At 39.6% G+C, this 18,458-nt stretch overlaps 1 protein-coding gene across 1 annotated transcript in view; it reads left to right on the top strand.

Moving 5' to 3' along the window:
- The window catches only part of LOC148108677 (uncharacterized), a 45,283-nt gene that overhangs the window by 15,908 nt on the left and 10,917 nt on the right, over window positions 1-18,458 (top strand). The window contains exon 2 of the mRNA XM_087868565.1: window positions 1,951-2,011. Coding sequence (XP_087724691.1) covers window positions 1,951-2,011 — 61 coding nt within the window. The remainder of the gene's footprint in view (window positions 1-1,950; window positions 2,012-18,458) is intronic.

The following is an 18,458-nucleotide window of genomic DNA, read 5'->3' as shown; positions in this document are numbered from 1 at the left end:
TTATCCTTGGAAAAATGATGCCAAGGTTGGAGCAGGAAAATCATAAAATTAGCCTGGAACATCTTGTGGTGCAGGAAAAAGAAGTACTCAAAAAAAATAATGGGCAATGTAGGGGCGCCTGGGTGGCTCAGCCGTTAAGCGTCTGCCTTCGGCTCAGGTCATGATCTGATCGAGCCCCGCATCGGGTTCCCTGTTCGGCGAGAAGCCTGCCTCTCCCTCTCACACTCCCCTTGTTGTGTTCCGTCTCTCGCTGTCTCTGTCAAATAAATAAATAAAATCTTTTTTTAAAAAATGGGCAATGTAGAAAGGACATAGAAATCAACTTGAAAAGGCTCCCAATGGTCAAATCTGTGCCAATTTGAAGAACAAAGTAAACTACAGTAATGGATTAGGACATACAGAATAAAATAAATATTTATGTCTCTATACATATATATGTATGTCTACACATATACAGATACATATTTTCATATACATAAGTGAGAAAAAAGGAAAACCTTTCTTCTTTACAGAATTTTAATTAACAAATGTCAAAAAATGATGGAAATAAAAAATTCATTTGGAAATTAGTGGGTTAATACAGGATAAGGTATAGAGTATTTGAACAGTTTTAAAGTATCTCTTTATAAGATACTAATTAAGTACAAAGGGAAAAATAGTTACTTTACAGTAGAGAAATCCATTAGACACTACCTTAACCAAGTGATCAAAATTAACATCATCAGAAATAAGCTACATCAAATCATAGACTCCAAATACAACGAACTGAGAAAATTTCAATGTCAATTCTGTGGTATTTATATGTATAATATGAATTTATTGATTTAATCATAATCTAGATCCTGGACCATAAAATGGGCAATTTTGGGATAACTGGCAAAAGTTGAATAATGTCTGTAGATTAGTTAATAGTATAGTATCAATGTTAATTTCCAATAAGTAAAATGTTAATATTTAGGGAAGTTGAATAAAAGGCATATGGAAATTTTATACTATATTTTGTACCACTGTTGCAAATTCTTATTAATCTGAAATTCAAATAAAAATTTAAAAAAATAGGGGGCGCCTGGGTGGCACAGTGGTTGGGCGTCTGCCTTCGGCTCAGGGCGTGATCCCGGCGTTATGGGATCGAGCCCCACATCAGGCTCTTCCGCTATGAGCCTGCTTCTTTCTCTCCCACTCCCCCCGCTTGTGTTCCCTCTCTCGCTGGCTGTCTCTATCACTGTCGAATAAATAAATAAAATCTTTTAAAAAAAAATTTTTTTAAATAGTAAAAAGAAAAAAAAGCATTTTAAAATCCTGTCATCTATGGTTATATAAAATTTTGTTTTTAAAGGTACAACCTGACACCCTCTCAAAATAAAAGGATATTTTCTTCTCAAAATAAAAATGTTAAAAACATTTGCTTTATGAAAAGCTAAAAAATTTACATGGAAAGATATTTTTTTTTAAAGATTTTATTTATTTGAGAGAGAACAGAAGCTGGGAGAGAGGGAGAGGGAGAAGCAGGCTCCCCGCTGAGCAGAGAGCCTGAAGCGGGCTCGATTCCAAGACCCTGGTTTCATGACCAGAGCTCAAGGCAGATGCTTAACTGAATGAGCCACCCAGGTGCCCCTGGAAAGATTTTTTTTTTTATATAAATTCTCCCCCAGATCAGTATGTTCCCTCTCTCTGACTCATTATTTTTATTTTCCAACTACTGCTCATATTTTCAGAGGATATGATCCAAGTAATGATATAATTTTTCTATGAATAAACTCCTAGTGATTGTACCCCAATGGTCATTGATTGTCTTACAGTCTAATTTTCTGTATATATTGTTCCAGGCAACAGATGTCAGGGAGTTCCTTTTCTGCCCAAGCTATCAGCTGTAATTTAGCAGTAAAGAAGAGCTGGCCTATATGTAACAAGTACTCATGTGCAATTATGAAGTTTTCTTCTCTATTTCAGAAAGGAAGGTGGAGAAATGGAGAACAGGATAAAGGCCTGGAATCCTTGCTGCTCCAGAAAGGTGAGGGCAATTTTGCCAACTGTCTAGGACCCTTCACTACTCTGTACTTACTTCACATTCTTAGTCTCAGGTTATGTTGAAGAGTGCTTTAGTTTCTTAAAATATATTTATTTACAACAAGCAGCTAATTAGGATGAATGCTTTTTAAATTTCATTTTAATGAAATGTTTCGCTTTGGAGAACTCAAATGAAACCACAGCAAGTCCCCTGATTTTACCACCAGAGGGCGTATGACATTAAGAAATAGGGCAAACAAAGTTTCTGAGATTCTCTGATTTTCTAGTTTAAAATCTGTAGTTTGCCACTTCCAGAAATAAACTCATTCAGAAGACAAATAAGGTATGTGCAGATGAGGACAGGAAGAGGTTACGAGGGAAAAACTTACTTTTTTCTAAGAATGTAATCCTCAACCTTGTTCTCAAAAGTGCTCACCTACATTCATTTATTAATTACATTATTGATTTAGGTTAAACACTTCATTCAACATTGGAAAAGGTTGGCAGTAATGAATTGTGATGTTTCCTCTCCTGGTGATGTTTAAGAAAAATATTGGCTGGCTAATGCAATCGAATCTAGGAAATGAGGGATGAGCTAGTCCAGAATCAATGAGGCCAAGGTCTTTGAGTTCAATTTGTGTATGGATCAGTGAACGTCTCTGTAAATCAGATCCACCCCCTCACTGTGACCAGCAGGTGCACAGCGTGGGTCACAGAGGGAATGTAGAGAGAATGCATATGCACGAGCACCAGGCCAGCCCCACGCTAGAAAACTGAAGTAAAATGAGTGCTCATTCTATTGATGCTGAGTTGATGAGATCTCCTTACAAATACATGGTATTTTGAAGTTAGAAATTACTTGGAGTAAAAACAATTTAAACTTCCCTGTTCCTCCTACCATCATTCCCCCATGTCCCCCTTCCTTATTTCTATTTCCTTTCCCACCTAAGCCCCAACCTCCTTTTTTTTTTTTTTTGATTGGCACATATGAGGAAAGGGTGATGAATTATTGATTTTAATAGTTTAAATTTTTTTCAGTTCTGCCAATAGTTGTGCTGAAACAGTGTGAATGGGCAGGTGATCTTAGGCTTGGACTTGAATCCAACTGGTCTCTGCATGAAATGGCACCTCACTCAGTCATTATACTGAGGTCATTTCCTCCATTTCCTTCCTCATCTGCAAAATGAGCAATTTTGAGGAAAACTGTGCATGTCAGTTGGAATCAGTAGTATATTTCTATATCCCAAACAGCCCGTGTTGGTTTGAGGATGGTCATGACTAATCCACATTTGTAGGGCTGGAAATACCAGTGCACCACATTTTTCTCCCATGATGCTTCCAAATCTCTCTAAACAGGTAAAAGCAAACTAGAGAGCTAATTTTCTTGACAATTTAGCCAAAACCTGTGTATTTGTGATATAAAGGCTAAGGGTCAGGAGAGATGGTTGTGCATTATTTGGAATGTTTTGTATTATTCTAACACGTCTGAGATAATTGCAATGTTTCTTTTTTACTTTTTCAGAATAGTCCCAGAAATAATTATATAAATGTTCTGCATTGCCTAAAATTTACTAAAGTCTACTTTTTGCTAATATAGCTCGTTATTCTCATTCCTACTTTATCGCCTTCAGATTTTTGATCAGTCTTTTATTATAAGATTTGGTGTTCCTCGTTAGATGTGAGTGTTGCTGAGCCCTAGCTCTAACTGATAGATAAAAATCATCTTTTGAATCTACCAATTCTGACTGTTCTTACTGCTGCGATACCTTTGAGAACCAAATTCTTCTTTAATGAAGTTAAGTGGGTTTCAAAAGCAAACCTGCCTTCATCACATTTTGGCCCATTGAGGACCTGCTCAGTGTGAATTCCATGGAAATTGATCCTATTCTTTTTCTTTTTTGTAATGTTTTTTTATTATATTATGTTAGTCACCATACAGTACATCCCTGGTTTCCGATGTAAAGTTCGATGATTCATTAGGTGCATATAACACCCAGTGCACCATGCAATACGTGCCCTCCTTACTACCCATCCTATTACCGATCCTATTCTTTTTCTTTGAGCATCTGACGAACCTCTGTGAGTCCACACTGGAAATGACAGAGAGAAAGAGACCATACCATGAGCTTAACAGAGTTCACTTTCCCATCCCCAGTCACTCATTTGTGTGCCCATGGGATCCTCAGGGATCCCACATCACATTCTTCCCTTCCTGAACTCAGGTCAGATGGATTTCTTCCTTTCTCAAACTCTAATGCCTCCTTTGCTTCAATGCTCACAGAATTCTATTGTTTGGGGGAATATCCAAGGCTAAGTTAGTTTATATGTAGCAACTGTTTGTAGGGCAGCCAGATTTTGCTGACATCTGAGAATAGGATGTTAGGGTATACTGGGTAGAATCTTACCCTAAGGATCCAGATTGAGATTGAAGTTACACCCTCACACCTGGGCAGGCTTCAATATGTTCCTCAGCTAGCAGGGGTGGGAACTCCAAGTACTACCCAGATATATGAACAATATGCTGCTTCTTTATTTTCTATCATAGATTTACTCTTCCTCATAAACATCCACCTCACTGGGTACCAAGGGATGAAAAACACTCTTTTAAAAATTTGCCAATATTAGGTATTATATTGTCTCTTCTCTTTTAAATGGACTCTTCTATGATGCATTTTCTTTTGGATAAATGTCGAATCTTTCCAACTTCCTTTCTCTTCCTTTGCTCTTTCCAAAGATGGGGAGGATGGGGTTGATATGATCACATGGCAGCAAGATCAAGGCATGACAAAGCCCTCTTGATCCAGTGAATGGTTTGGTCCCTTCCCAGCTGATGTGTCACTGGGTCCACACTGGCCTTTGGAGCATTTTGCTGGCACATACTCTAGTCCTGACCATTTGCCTCTGATGTGTCTTCTCACACTGCAGCAATTTGTGCATCCTCAGGCCTCTGCAAATTCTCTGGTCTCCTAAGCACCAACACAACCACTCATCCATCCACTCACTGAAGCCTAAGAGACCTTCCAGAACCCCTAGAAGTCAAAGTTCTGTCTTATCCATCTAGCCACTTGCCAAGGCCACAATTATTCTATCACATCTGATGGATATCTGAAAGGCTCTTTCCTCCAGAGTTTCAAGCAGTGGTAGGGGAAAAATTGGACTCTTCTTTGAACTTTCTAAGTAGGATACATATACCGAAAAAACTGCATCCCTGATTTTCCTTCCTTTCTTCCTCAGCAGTCCACAGAATGGAAGGGAAAATATCCCATTACTTGTAAGGAAATTCTTTTTATATTCTCTATGCATACTCTCTCTTTTTATATCCTTTCTGAGGTGGTAGTTTGTCTCTTTTTCTAAAAATCATAGCAGTGGACAGGTTGCAGAGAGAGAAGCTAGTTCATCCACCAAGAAAGATGCATCTGGAGAGATTCCAAAAATATTCTCTCTGTCACACCTAACTTGTCTATAAGCTTCAGTTTCCTCAGCCAAATATGGAGAAAATAATAGCTGGACCCACCCTCCAGGGATGAAGAGCTCTGTCTCGCTCCTGAAATCCTTCTGGATAAAAACTCTAGGAGGTGGAATTTTATAGATCTCTATTTAATAGAGGGTTTGCCCCCTCAGGAAGTCTATGCTGGCACACAATTCTTCCTACCAGATTAGCCAGCATGTGACACGTACACACACATACACACACACACACACAGAACCATTTTCTACTTGTCCCCTCCCTCTCTTTGGAAATGTCCTTCAATCTGTGTTAGGCTCAAACAGCAATATTAAAATTTCAATATAGTTACAAGTCTAGTGAGTTGACTTTTCTTAAATTATTCAAAAACCTTAAAAACACAACTTACAAAAACCTTTACGAGACAATTATTCATTCAATAAATATTTTGTGAGCATCTACTATGTGACAAGTATTGTGTTGGGTCTTGGATGCATCAGTGGTCAAAACCAACCCAAAAACCCCAAACAAAGGAGGCAGGAGGAAACTTTTGGAGATGATGTAGGAGTTTATGGCGCTGATTGTGGCAATGGTTTCACAGGTATATACTTACCTCCAAATACATCAAGTTGTATACATTAAATTACCTACAATTTTTTGTATGTCAATCATCCATCAATATAGCCCTTATATTTGACAAGAAGGGAAAAGGGTGAGAAAAAGGGAGGCAGATAAGCAATATACTTACAGTATCTACATATATAAATAAATAATATTGTACTTTAGGAGCAAACAAGTAGATTAATAGGAAAAATGGAACACAAATTATTACAATGATTAAAGCAGTTACTGTCTTACCCTCACTTAGCATATTAAAGATTCTTGACTCACTTATTTATATTTCCCAATTAATTTATACCTTCTAGTGTTAAAGTAACCTTTAACCAATGGGGAAAGAAATATTGTCTCAGACCAGCAAACGCTGCAGTTTGCAGGTTATGATCAATTAATCCTTAATCAGGACCTGGGCCCTGGGTGAAATTTCCAGAGTGATTCAGACTTAATCCAGTGACTATTTCTGCCACCCCTGTGTGCCCCCCTCCTCTTTCAAGCATCAAAGGGCACTTATCATGTCAGTGGGCCTTTTCAAGACCACATCTTTTTTTTTTTTTTTCTTTCACATCTTTCAAACAGTTTTGGTTCCTGGCAATCTGTCATGTTTTTCTGAAATGATACGTTCTTAAAGGTTTACTTGGCTTGCAAGACACACTGTTGTCCTTTCATTATTATATATAATTTTGGAATGATTTGTTAGCATTATGATCAACTTATGACCCCTCGTTAGCATCTCTTGATAATTAGTCCAATCATCCAAGAGGTTTTGTTTCCTAGAAGATGAGAGATTGTGTTTACAGTGGATAATGTGGTGAATCTATCTTCTTTCAACCCTCAATTTCTACACATGTATTCCTACACTGCTGGTCACAGTCTTTCTTATTCTTGGTATACTTCTTACTTTTTCAGAACTCCTGGGATTACTCATAATTCTCTTTACCTTGCCTACATGCAGGAAAAGTATATATCTATGTTTAATAAAGGACCATATAGCCAATAAAAGAAACAGAACACTCACATATGTTAACACCACCATTCTCTAAAATTAATAAAAATTAAGCATATCTATTATGTTCAATCTTCTTTCACATCACAATGTCTTTTATGAACTTCATCTTTTCCCATTTTGATTATCATTATGGATTCATGGAATCAAGAACTGAACTTGTTTATGAATAATTATTTTTTATGCTGAAATGGTTTTAAGTTGGACAATGGAAATCCCTCAAAGCTGACTCCATTGTCAGCATTACTTCAGGTATTTTTAAGCTGCTCTGCATTCAGACAAGAGTAAAAGGTCCACCTAGTCTTTAAAGAGTTCGGGTTCCTTTTAGTGGAGAGTTAAAAAAGAACGAAGTCCCAGACATTACAGAGCACATTTGACATTTTATATCTCAACCTCTTTAGTGATAGAACATGTTAGGAGTACACATGTATATTTTTAGTTTAGCTTTGATTTCCTAAATTCATTTTATTTTTTTCTGAAGTATTTCTTTCTAGAACACTCTTGAATCCAGAATGAGACAGAACCCTTCACAAGGGGTACAGACCAGTATTATCCCCCATTTCTACCCTCCAGCTGAAGCTAGAACTCAAATCCTTCTTCTGCCACTTTTTTTTTTTAAAGATTTTATTTATTTATTTATTTGACAGAGATAGAGACAGCCAGCGAGAGAGGGAACACAAGCAGGGGGAGTGGGAGAGGAAGAAGCAGGCTCCCAGCGGAGGAGCCTGATGTGGGGCTTGATCCCATAACGCCGGGATCACGCCCTGAGCTGAAGGCAGACGCTTAACCGCTGTGCCACCCAGGCACCCCTCTTCTGCCACTTTTACTCTTATCTTTCAGCTTGGAAATTGGGGAAAGTTTCACACAAACACAAAATAACATCTGAGCCAAGTCTTGAAGAACCAGAGAATTTACCGGCAGACCGGTGGTACGGGATGGGGTGGGAATGAGATATAAAAGGTACTCCAGATAAAACTGAGCATATAAATAGGTACATCATGTGCCGAGAGCCAGAGGCACCAAAGGGACTTGGAGTAGAATGATAGGAGGAGAAGACAGTGAGAAGAGATGAATGCAACATGGTATGTTTGGTGAGTGTATGAGAGATCTTAGTGTGCAACACTAAGTAGTTTCATTTTTATCCAATGGGTGATCGTAGTACAAAAGTAACTAGGTGGTTTTAAGAAATGCCCTGGAAAACTAGCAAGATATATTTATAATTAATTCAAAAAAGTTACTTATGTATACTATCAACCTTCTTTCAGTGTGAAAAGAGTTCTTCTAGAAGGAGGTTAAAGAAGGAAAATTTTATGTATGTAACTTTTAACAAACCCCTGATATTTTTATAAGCTGAAGTTGATGAGTCAATTCTAATGGAGATATCATCTCATTATATCATGTATTACTTATCCATCTCCTTCACCCACAGAAGGGATCAGACATTGTGCCATTGTGGTAGGCAGAATTCTAAAATGGCCCCCATGATCTATCTATGCCCCTGGTGTTACATGCATGATTCCGTTACATCTTTGATTAGGTTAGATTATATGGCAAGAGTGAAAGGATTTTGCAGATGTAATTAGATCCCAGATTCGTTGACAAATATCAAAAAGGAGGTGATCCTGAGTGAACCTGACTTAATCAGTTGGAAGCCCTTTAAAAGGATTCTGAACTTCAATGAGGTCACAAAGAGATTCTCTTCCTGGCTTTGAAGAAGCTGCTATAATAAGTTCTACAACTACAAGGAAATGAATTCTGCCGACAATTATACAAGCTGGAAAAAGAATCTGAAACTCAGATGAGACCCCTGACCTGGCCAATACCTTGACTACACGTATTGTGATACCCTAAGGAAAGATTCAGCTAAACCAAATCTGGACGCCTGACCCATGGAAACTGTGAGATAATAAGTATATATTGTTGTAAGTTTCAAAATTTCTGGTAATTTGTTATGAAGCAATAGAAAACTAATATACCTATAGAATGGTAAAGAAAATCACAATAGAATCAATACTTACCTATTAAAATAGGCGGTGTGGTTATGGTTAAAGGCTACATGGGTCCATATCCCAACACTATCACCTACTTGCTATGCAATTTGGGCATCTTTCTTCATGCTTCCATGCCTTAATGTCCTCATTGTGAAAGAAGGATAAAAGATAGGGCTTAACCTCATAGGCTCATTTTGAGGATTAAAGGACTTAATTTATGCAAAGTCCCTATAAGGGCACCTGCCATGCAATAAGCACACTGTAAAACATTAGCTACCTTCATATGATGCTTTTCTACTAATAATCAATGGATCTAGATATATCAAAGGCTTTCTGCATATGCCCCCCTTTAACAAATAAGAGTATCATCCTATAATAAACATTCAAGGCATTTGATAAAAAGATCAAATTTATTACTGTGTTGATGAGTTTCCATAGTCAATTTCAGTCAGAAAAAAAGTTTAATAAAGGATAAAATAATATAAGAAAACATGGTCTCAATTTTAAACTACAAAAATAGCTGGAGGAGGCCTTACCATATCTGGAACTCATTATGCTCCCCTAAGATTTGGAGATCAGTCACAGTTCCAAAGTAATCACTAAAACACATGAACAGCTGCTAAATTCTTGTGTTATAATTGCTGTGTATTATTTCCAAGGAATTGTACAATGCAAATATTCCACATCTATACAATAAAATTGAAGGAAAATACTTTGGCAAAGCTATTTACCTATGGTAGGTAGAAAGTAGAAAGGTAGGTAGGTGGGTAGGTAGGTAGGTAGGTAGGTGGATAGATGGATGGATGGATGGGTGGAAGGAAGGAAGGGAGGAAATAGATGACCTGGAATCCTGATCATGAGAAGATACATCTTGAATTCGCTGGATCAAATGGACTGAATTTTAGAGAAAATATCAAAAATGTCAGCAGATTAACACAATAGAAGTTAATTTCTTGCTCATAAAATGGTTTAAAGTGAGATCGGTAGGGAAATTCCTCTCCGTGCAATCATTCAGTAACTGAGACTCCATCTTGTAGGCTCCTTCATACCCTATGGTTTCATTGTTATTTGCTTCCACCTGACAGAAGGAGAGAGAGCATGAGGGAGCACATGTGGGAAGTTGTAACGGACCAGACTGAAAGTAGAATGAATTTTCCCTTTGCTGTCATTCTATTAAGGACAACACAGCCATACCTAACTGCAAAGGAGAAAGGAAAATATAGTGTGGTCTTGTGCCAGTAGGAAGGATTTCAGTGAACAGAAAGCAGTCTCTGCCATAAGCACACATGCAATTTGGATGTGCAGCTGCTCCGTGGTTGAAAATTTACAGGAGAAAATATAACCTTTGAGTCAAAATAATCTAGTTTTCAGGGGCGCATGGGTGGTTCAGTCGGTTAAGCGTAAGACTCTTGATTTCAGCTCAGGTCATGATCTCAGGGTCCTGAGACTGAGTCCCTTGTCAGGTGTGGTGCTCAGTGGGGTGTCTGCTTAGGATTCTCTCTCTCCCTCTGCCTCCGCCCCACCCCCACCCTCCCATGCATACATACTCTCTTTAAAAAAAAAATCTAGTTTCCCAAACTTAGCCACCTGACAGTTGTCTGATCTTAGGCAAAACGATTTCCCTTCTCTGTGCCTTAATCTTATCAGTTCTTCATCTTTTAAATGAGGATTTGAAAATCCTACAGTTTAAGATTCTTATGAGATTGAAATGAGATACTATGTTTAAATTCATTAGAATAATGATTGGCATTTATTATTATCAATAGTCATAAATATTTAATTCTAACTGTATTGTTGGTTTGGAAAGATAAAGAAGCAAAATGTTCTATTATTTGAGCTAAGAAATCAAATGTACAGAATCAAAATATATTATTCCAACTGAATTACTGGACTGAGATAGAATCTTTAAAAGATAGAATCTTCACACAATAGTAGTTCATTTCTTGCTCTTGTAAAAGTTCCAACTGAATTACTGGACTGAGATAGAATCTTTAAAAGATAGAATCTTCACACAATAGTAGTTCATTTCTTGCTCTTGTAAAAGTTCCTGGGCAAGTGTTCACATCAGCAAGCATCTTCCATGCAGTCGTTCGGAAATCCAGTCTTTGTCCATCCAGGGCTTGCCCAATCCCTAGGGCTTTATCTTCATTCTATCCAATGTGTAGAGATACACTCCGGAAGCAATATGTGATGTGGTTTGAGCTAACTAAGAATTAGGTGTTTCAACATTAGCATATTTGAAGCTCACAGAAAAATTACTCTAATTTAAAAATAAAATGAAAGCAACCTTAAAATATTAAGGAATTGAAAATGTGGTAATGTAGCTCTAGAGCTAAGATTCATAATAATCTCGTTATCACACACTTCGATTCAGGTTGTTTGAGATATTTTTAGATTTAACTTTTGCCACATATAAATGTATACCACCATACCTAAGGAACTCCATGAACACTCAGGTCCGGAATTGGATGTGAGCTATGCACGGCTTATCATCTGAAGCAAGTAACAGTATCACTGATAAGCTGAATTATCTCTAATTGAAAGGATTAATTTACAGAGTGGTTCTGAAGTCTGGATTACTGTGAGGATGCTGTCTAATCAATGCAGTAATTTATCAAAAGCAGAGAACAGCCCTTGTTCAGCATGTTTCAAAGTTGAGTTATGTACGGACTTCTTTTACAGAAAACTAATTTTCACTAAGCCCCAAGTATATATCCATGGTCTTCTGCTCTTCAGATTCCAGTTGGAAGAATACATTCTTCATCAAAATAACTAAGAGCAAAATGTGGCCCTGCATGCCTCATCTTCTTGGTTTCTCCATCATATTCCAACCTCCCTGATTTCAAATCCCACTCCCTGTACCCCCTTGGCACACTCACACACCTTTTGTGCTGTCCTCTCTAATAAGCTTCTTGACACACATCCCCCTCCATCTGATTGCCTTGGTTCTACCCAAGTTTACCTCTTAGGCCTTGTTCTAGTTTAATGAACTCTTTTTATTTTTTTTAAAGATTTTATTTATTTATTTGACAGAGAGAGAGACACAGCTAGCAAGAGAGGGAACACAAGCAGGGGGAGTAGAAGAGGAAGAAGCAGGATCCCAGCGGAACAGGGAGCCTGATGCAGGGCTCTATCCCAGGACCCTGGGATCGTGCCCTGGGCCGAAGGCAGACACTTAACAACTGAGACACCCAGGCGCCCCTCTAGTTTGATGAACTCTTGCTGACCTGACAAACCTATCAGAATCTGTGCCTTCCACCCCATGTGCTTCATTCATAATATGGTAGTCAATGTTCTCACTTCACTAGGTTTCTTGCTTCTGAGTGCTTACCTTGGCTGGACCAAATATTAGGGAAGAGGGAGGAAGGACATTTGGGGTACTGTCCATGTGCTGAGCCTCATGGCATCATTTCATTTATTACCCTGTTGTCCTTGGGGAATTACTGGAGCACTTCAGCTTCCTTTCCACCTCTGCAAAGTGGGGATGGTAACAGTCTCCTAGGCTAAGATAACAGCCACTGTTTATTTAGGTTCTTACTATGTGCCTGGTTCTCTGTCAAACGTTGAATGTATTATCTAATTTAATCCTTACACCACCCCTGGGAGGTAGGTTCTTAGTATCATGCCCACATTTTTAGATAAAGAAATTGAGGCAGCTCAGTCAGTTTGGGGAAAGCCCTTGGAGCCTGAGAGTTTCCAGGTGATATCAACCCAGTTCATTTACCTGCTTCCTGAAGTACAGTAACAACAGAAACTGTTATGACTAGAGGCCCATTTACAATAAATACCATAGTCTCACTGTGTGCTCACTTGAGCAGCACTTCTGTGGTGGTTCTTTGCCACACCAGCCCACATTACCAAAAGTCAAGCAACACAAACTTAAATTTGACCTAGTTTAATCAAAATGTGGGTTGTGGTTCAATTATTTGACAATTGGTTACTAAGAATTTAAAGTGTCTAACCACCACTATAAATGTAGTCTTTCTCTTGTGGTCTCTCTCAGAAACTAAGCTTATCATTTCTCACTGCCACATATACCCTGTAACTCTTCCCAAATAACCTGAAAATGCAGAGAGAGCTGCCTCCCCACGGAGCCCATATTTCAAGGTGTGGAATTAAAGAGGCATCATAGGATAGACCTTGAGATGACATTCCAGCTAGTCAACAAGTCCCAAATGTTAGCCCTTACATTTATTGTCTGCAGTGGACTGGTGGTAGCATTAGAGACTTGATTTTCCTCAATAATAGTCTCTATTATTTACTTCCCACTTAAGGAGTTGACAGACTCAAGTGCAGAGGAGACAGACTGAACTCAGGAGTGCTGGTGTCAAAAGGACGGTAAGACCACAGCCAGCTGACACCCACTGACTGTGGTTCCCTCCACTACCAGTACCATGGGCTGAAGTGAGAGGATCACAGCTGGCCCAACTTTGTGGGAGCCAAGACTCATCTCTGCCCTGCTGGCCGCACCCCTGCTTAGTCTATAAAACAGGAGATGTTTTGAATAATAGACAAGGATTATACACCAGATTTCAATGCAAGAGTGAGCTGTTGCTTTCCTATTTCCTGTTTGGGTCACAGGCCTCCTTCAGCTACTCTGGAATGTTAGAACTAGCAATCTGTTTTGAGTTTGGAAAGGTCTGATGCTCCTTTATGTGGGGGTGTTCATTTATCAGAAAAAAAAAAAAAAAAAGCCAGCCTCCTGCTGTCAGCAGTGTAGTGTGGAAATGTAGCACATCCTACTCTGACATTTCTTTTCTGCCTCCTGAGCCCCAGTCGCTAGATTGTGGTTTCCAGGTTGTTTTGCTTTTTATTTCTTTCTAATTGGCTTTACTCTTCATGCCAAGTGTCTTAAGTCACATTAATTAAATTCGTAATATTTCTGAAGTACCAGGGAATGCGGGTATCAGCCTCCTGCCAGGATGGACAGATGGATTTACAAATGCTTTGCCTTGTGTGAAGCACTTTTGCTGATTCTCCTGGAGTGGTGGATTTTGGTAGTGTTGCCCCTTACCTCCATGGCTCCCATTCCCTAATCTCCAAGGGTCAAATCCACTGCCACCTACTTATCTCTCAGGGAAAGCTTGAGACTTATCCAGACTTCCGGGATTTCTCTTTTCCAACCCTTGCAACAGTGACTATCCTGGGAGTACCTGACATACAAGGCTTTGAGCTTCAACTCTGGTCATGTCCCCCTGGCAATTACCTCTACCTAGGACCCTAAGCAGTTTGTATGACCACTAACGGTGTGAGAGAAATTGATATTTTTGGAAACGTGAGATGTTAAAGGTCAATGCTTATTTTAAAAACACTCATACACGTTTTTCTGTGTCTGTGTCAGTCTTCTCAATCAAATAACATTGCTTGGCTCATTTAGCAAGTATTTATCACCTGCCTTCTTTGGATGCATCACCACCATAAGAGAATAAAAAGAATGCAAAGCAACAATGGCCAAGGCACTTGACATATCTTAATGCTTCCCTACTCATTACTATTTGTATTCCCATTTTACAAAGGAGGAAACTGAGGCCAGGAGAGGTAAAGATCTTTGCCCAGGGTCACACAGGACTGTCTGGCTCCAGAGTCCACACTATAACCACCATGCTAGGTTGTCTCCAGAATCTCCCAAAGTAGCACACTCTTGATTCTAGAGCTAGGCATCAGTCTTGAATCCTTGCCTTTTGTTCAACCCTGGTGAACTATATAGAATGACCGAGAAGGAAACATATTGCCCCTAGCTCCCCTTAAAGCCCTGATCCAAAAAACTAACAAGCCACAGGCCTCCTGCTTCCTCCTTTCAGTGCCATACTCTCAGGCTCTGGTGTCGGGGTGCCCTGCTCTGTCTTAGCCCTGGCACCAGCCAGCACCAGCCCTAGATCTGGCCCAAACCAGCTCCCCAAAGGATCTCTTCACCCCTCAGGAGACTTCACCCCTTCTATTTATCTATTATTTACAACCCTCAGGCCCCTAAACAGCATGCACCTACACCATCCCCTTCCTAGCCTCAGGCCAGAAGTGGGGCAGAGCAAGAGAAGACAATGGAAGGCATGAGCCTGGTCTTTCTAGACTGCTATCAATGACGATTTCACCACACAGAGGATTTTCATTCTAATGTCTCCACTGTAAGTCTCCAATGGTTCTTTCTTCACCTATCCTGGAGGAGGTTGGAATTAGGGAGAATGAAAGACCAACAGTGATCCTCTGAGAACAGCTTGAGGTTTTAAGCCACTTAGGAGTATCTACATTCTTAAAAGAAAAATAAGTACAAGAAAAACAATCTATAATAAGTGAGAAAGATTTTAAATTTCTGAGATAGAAGAGTTCCAGGTGCTTTGCAAAAGCAGGGTTGATCATAGGAGTGGGCTGCTATGGTGTAGAGATGGGAGCCATCAGGAACCACAGGGCTAGGTGACTTATCCTCATGCATAATGAAACATCCAGGTCAGTGGACAGAGCTGGGATGGAAGGTCCTTCATGAGACAACATCAAGGTCCTCTGCATTCAGAGGAGTCACCTTAAGTTCAGTACATGACAGCCATTAGACAGGCAGAGGAACGATATAGATGTAGATGTGTCCGTCTCAACAGGAAAGATTATTGGGGGGTGGAAGAGGCTATGCTAAACCAAGGAAATGCCGCCTCCACTTCTCCCTAAAATAAAGGGAACAGAAGGAAGGGGAAGAACATGTGTAACTAGCTTCCTCCAGAAAGCATTTCAAGGTAAGTCGTGTCAAAGCCATGAACCTAACCTGGGCCTGTGGTTTGAGGAGGTGGAAGGTTTAGATTCCCCCAACTGGTGTAACTTCTACGAACCCCATCAAACTCAACAAGCATATGTTTATATATCACTAACAATATCAATTATTATCACTTCACGTGCATAATATAATTCCAGCCTATGGGTAGTTTAATTAGGGAAAGACAACTACTGGTACACAGCACAGGGTAAAAGACTTTGCCACCAAGTACAGAAGGAAAACAGCACACAAAAAGAACAATGAAACCTTTGCTCTTTTTATGGTAGGACTCAGTTGGGTTAAAACTTCCTGAGGTATAGGGAAGAAACATGCAGTGGCAAAAGAGGGATGTGAAATGGCATGGGACAGAGCAGTGCAAACAAAATGGGAAGGTGCAATCAAAGGAGAAAACAACAGAACTGGAACAACCAAGCACTACTCATGACAGCTCAGCCTCAACGCTGCACAGACATGTTAAGCATTTGCCTGTGATTTATTAGAAAGCCGTGGACAGCTAACTAAAATGGTTGTCCTATTTTATTGGATTAGGTGGTAGCACATATTTTTAGCACTTAGACAAACATTTCTATGCAATTGAGGTCTGAGAATCAGGGTTCAAGTTCTGGAATTTTAGGGAAACAACGTCCCCGCATGTGTTGGTGGAGGTGGCAGCTGCCAAGCAAAGCACCACAGAGTCAGGGCTATCCTGCCTTCCTTGGGCAGCAGTGCACAAAGTAAGCAATGTTCTTGACCTCAGGAATTCTCAGTCTTTAACAGACGAATGTGCAATAGGACACTACGAGAGGGAAGTACAGTAGGTAACATGCCACAAATATATTTAACCTTTGAACTTCTTTATTTTTCACGCCAATCTATTAACATCTACAATAGTGTTCTGTTGAATCCAGTTTGAAATACAGTAAGCTCATGATGATTGATTTTACATACTGACTTTGCTGGCCACAGTGCCCAAATATTTAGTCAAACATTACTCTGGATGTTTTTGTGAGGATGTGTGGAGGAGATTTTGTTTAAATCAGTAGACTTTGAATAAAACAGATGGACTCCATAGTGAAGGTGGGCCTCACACAATCAATTGAAGACCTGGATAGAACAAAAGCCTTACCTCCCCTCGGCAATAAGGACTTCTGCCAGTGGACTGCCCTTTAGATTTCACCTGACGTGCTGGTTCTTTCTGGTTTGCCAGCAGACTGCCTTTGCATCGAACTGCAACGTTTCCCTGAGTCTCCAGTTTGCCAACCTTTCCCCAGATTTTCAACTCACAAAGCCTCCACAATCACATGATCCAATTTCTTAAAATGAATCTATATCTAATTTCTGTATCTACACTTCCTATTGGTTCTGTTTCTCTGGAGAACGCTGACTCACATACTAAATTACTGTAAATTTGGAAAATAGAATGGAGTCTATTTCCAAGTAGTCAGATTAACTGTTATTCATGGCACAAAGAGCAAGAGGAACATACATATTTCTAATGCACCATACAAGCAGATTTTGAGATAAAGGGCAGCTAAAAACCCAGGCACTGAGACCAAGTATGAAATATGTCAGAACAAAGTGAATCTTAAAAGCAAAAGCACCAATATAAGAACTAAGGGATCAAAACATCAATTGAAAAAAATCCTGGACACTTACTGAGGTCTTATCTAAGGCAAGACACACAGACATAAAGCTTTTAGCTGACATGCAGGCAGAGGCTTCAACACAGGCTGGCTTACGTGTTCATGCTCCAAAAGCAAAGCCACAGAAGGAGGGAAGTGGAGTCACATGCTCTGCATGATAAAGGCACAGCCAGGGAAAAACTGAAGAAAAGCTGAAGCACAGAATTGGTGTCAAGTTTGGGAGGGAAAGGCCCAAGACAAGATCCCAGAGTCCTTACTAATCTCACCCACCGTGAGGCAAGGAGCCAGGAGCAAGTCATCCCTCCCTTGTGGGCAAAGGCTTCACCTTCTTCTCACATATGTTATTTTGAAGCCTCTAGAGTTATTGTAGCTTCTATGAACAATTTCTAAGCATCCACACCACAATTCTCCTGTGCTTATGGTCCGCCTATACCCTGACACACTGACTATATTTATTTGATTTCAGTACTCTGTGGTCTCCTAAACAGATTTGATGTTTATAATAAAAACACAAGGACATATATTTAAAAAGAGTGAAATATAAAAGTCAACAAATAAAGGAGAAAGGGAAGATTATATTCTTTTTGAAGAGAAAACCCATAGAAAGAATAGCTAAATTTGAAATTCAATTTAATAAGCATTTACTACAGACTTCTCTCCAAGTCTAATTTCTTCACCAGCACTTCACAGAGGTTAGAAAGCCTGCCATTTACCTTCTTTTTTTTTTTTAAGATTTTATTTATTTATTTGACAGAGAAAGACAGCAAGAGAGGGAACACAAGCAGGGGGAGTGGGACAGGAAGAAGCAGGCTCCTAGTGGAGGAGCCTGACGTGGGGCTCGATCCCAGAACGCTGGGATCACGCCCTGAGCCGAAGGCAGACACTTAATGACTGCGCCACCCAGGCGCCCCTACCATTTACCTTCTATGACCTTGGGCCCAGTACTCTCTATGACTGTGTCTCTATCTATAAAATAGAGGTAAGAGGGGGGAGAAAATAAAACTTTCCCAGAAAT

The sequence above is a fragment of the Ursus americanus genome, chromosome 17 (genome assembly GCF_024610735.1).
Source record: "Ursus americanus isolate L20-20 chromosome 17, mUrsAme1.1.p, whole genome shotgun sequence".
Taxonomy (NCBI): domain Eukaryota; kingdom Metazoa; phylum Chordata; class Mammalia; order Carnivora; family Ursidae; genus Ursus; species Ursus americanus.
The sequence above is the reverse complement of the archived record's forward strand: the minus strand, read 5'-3'. Positions and strand labels throughout refer to the sequence as shown.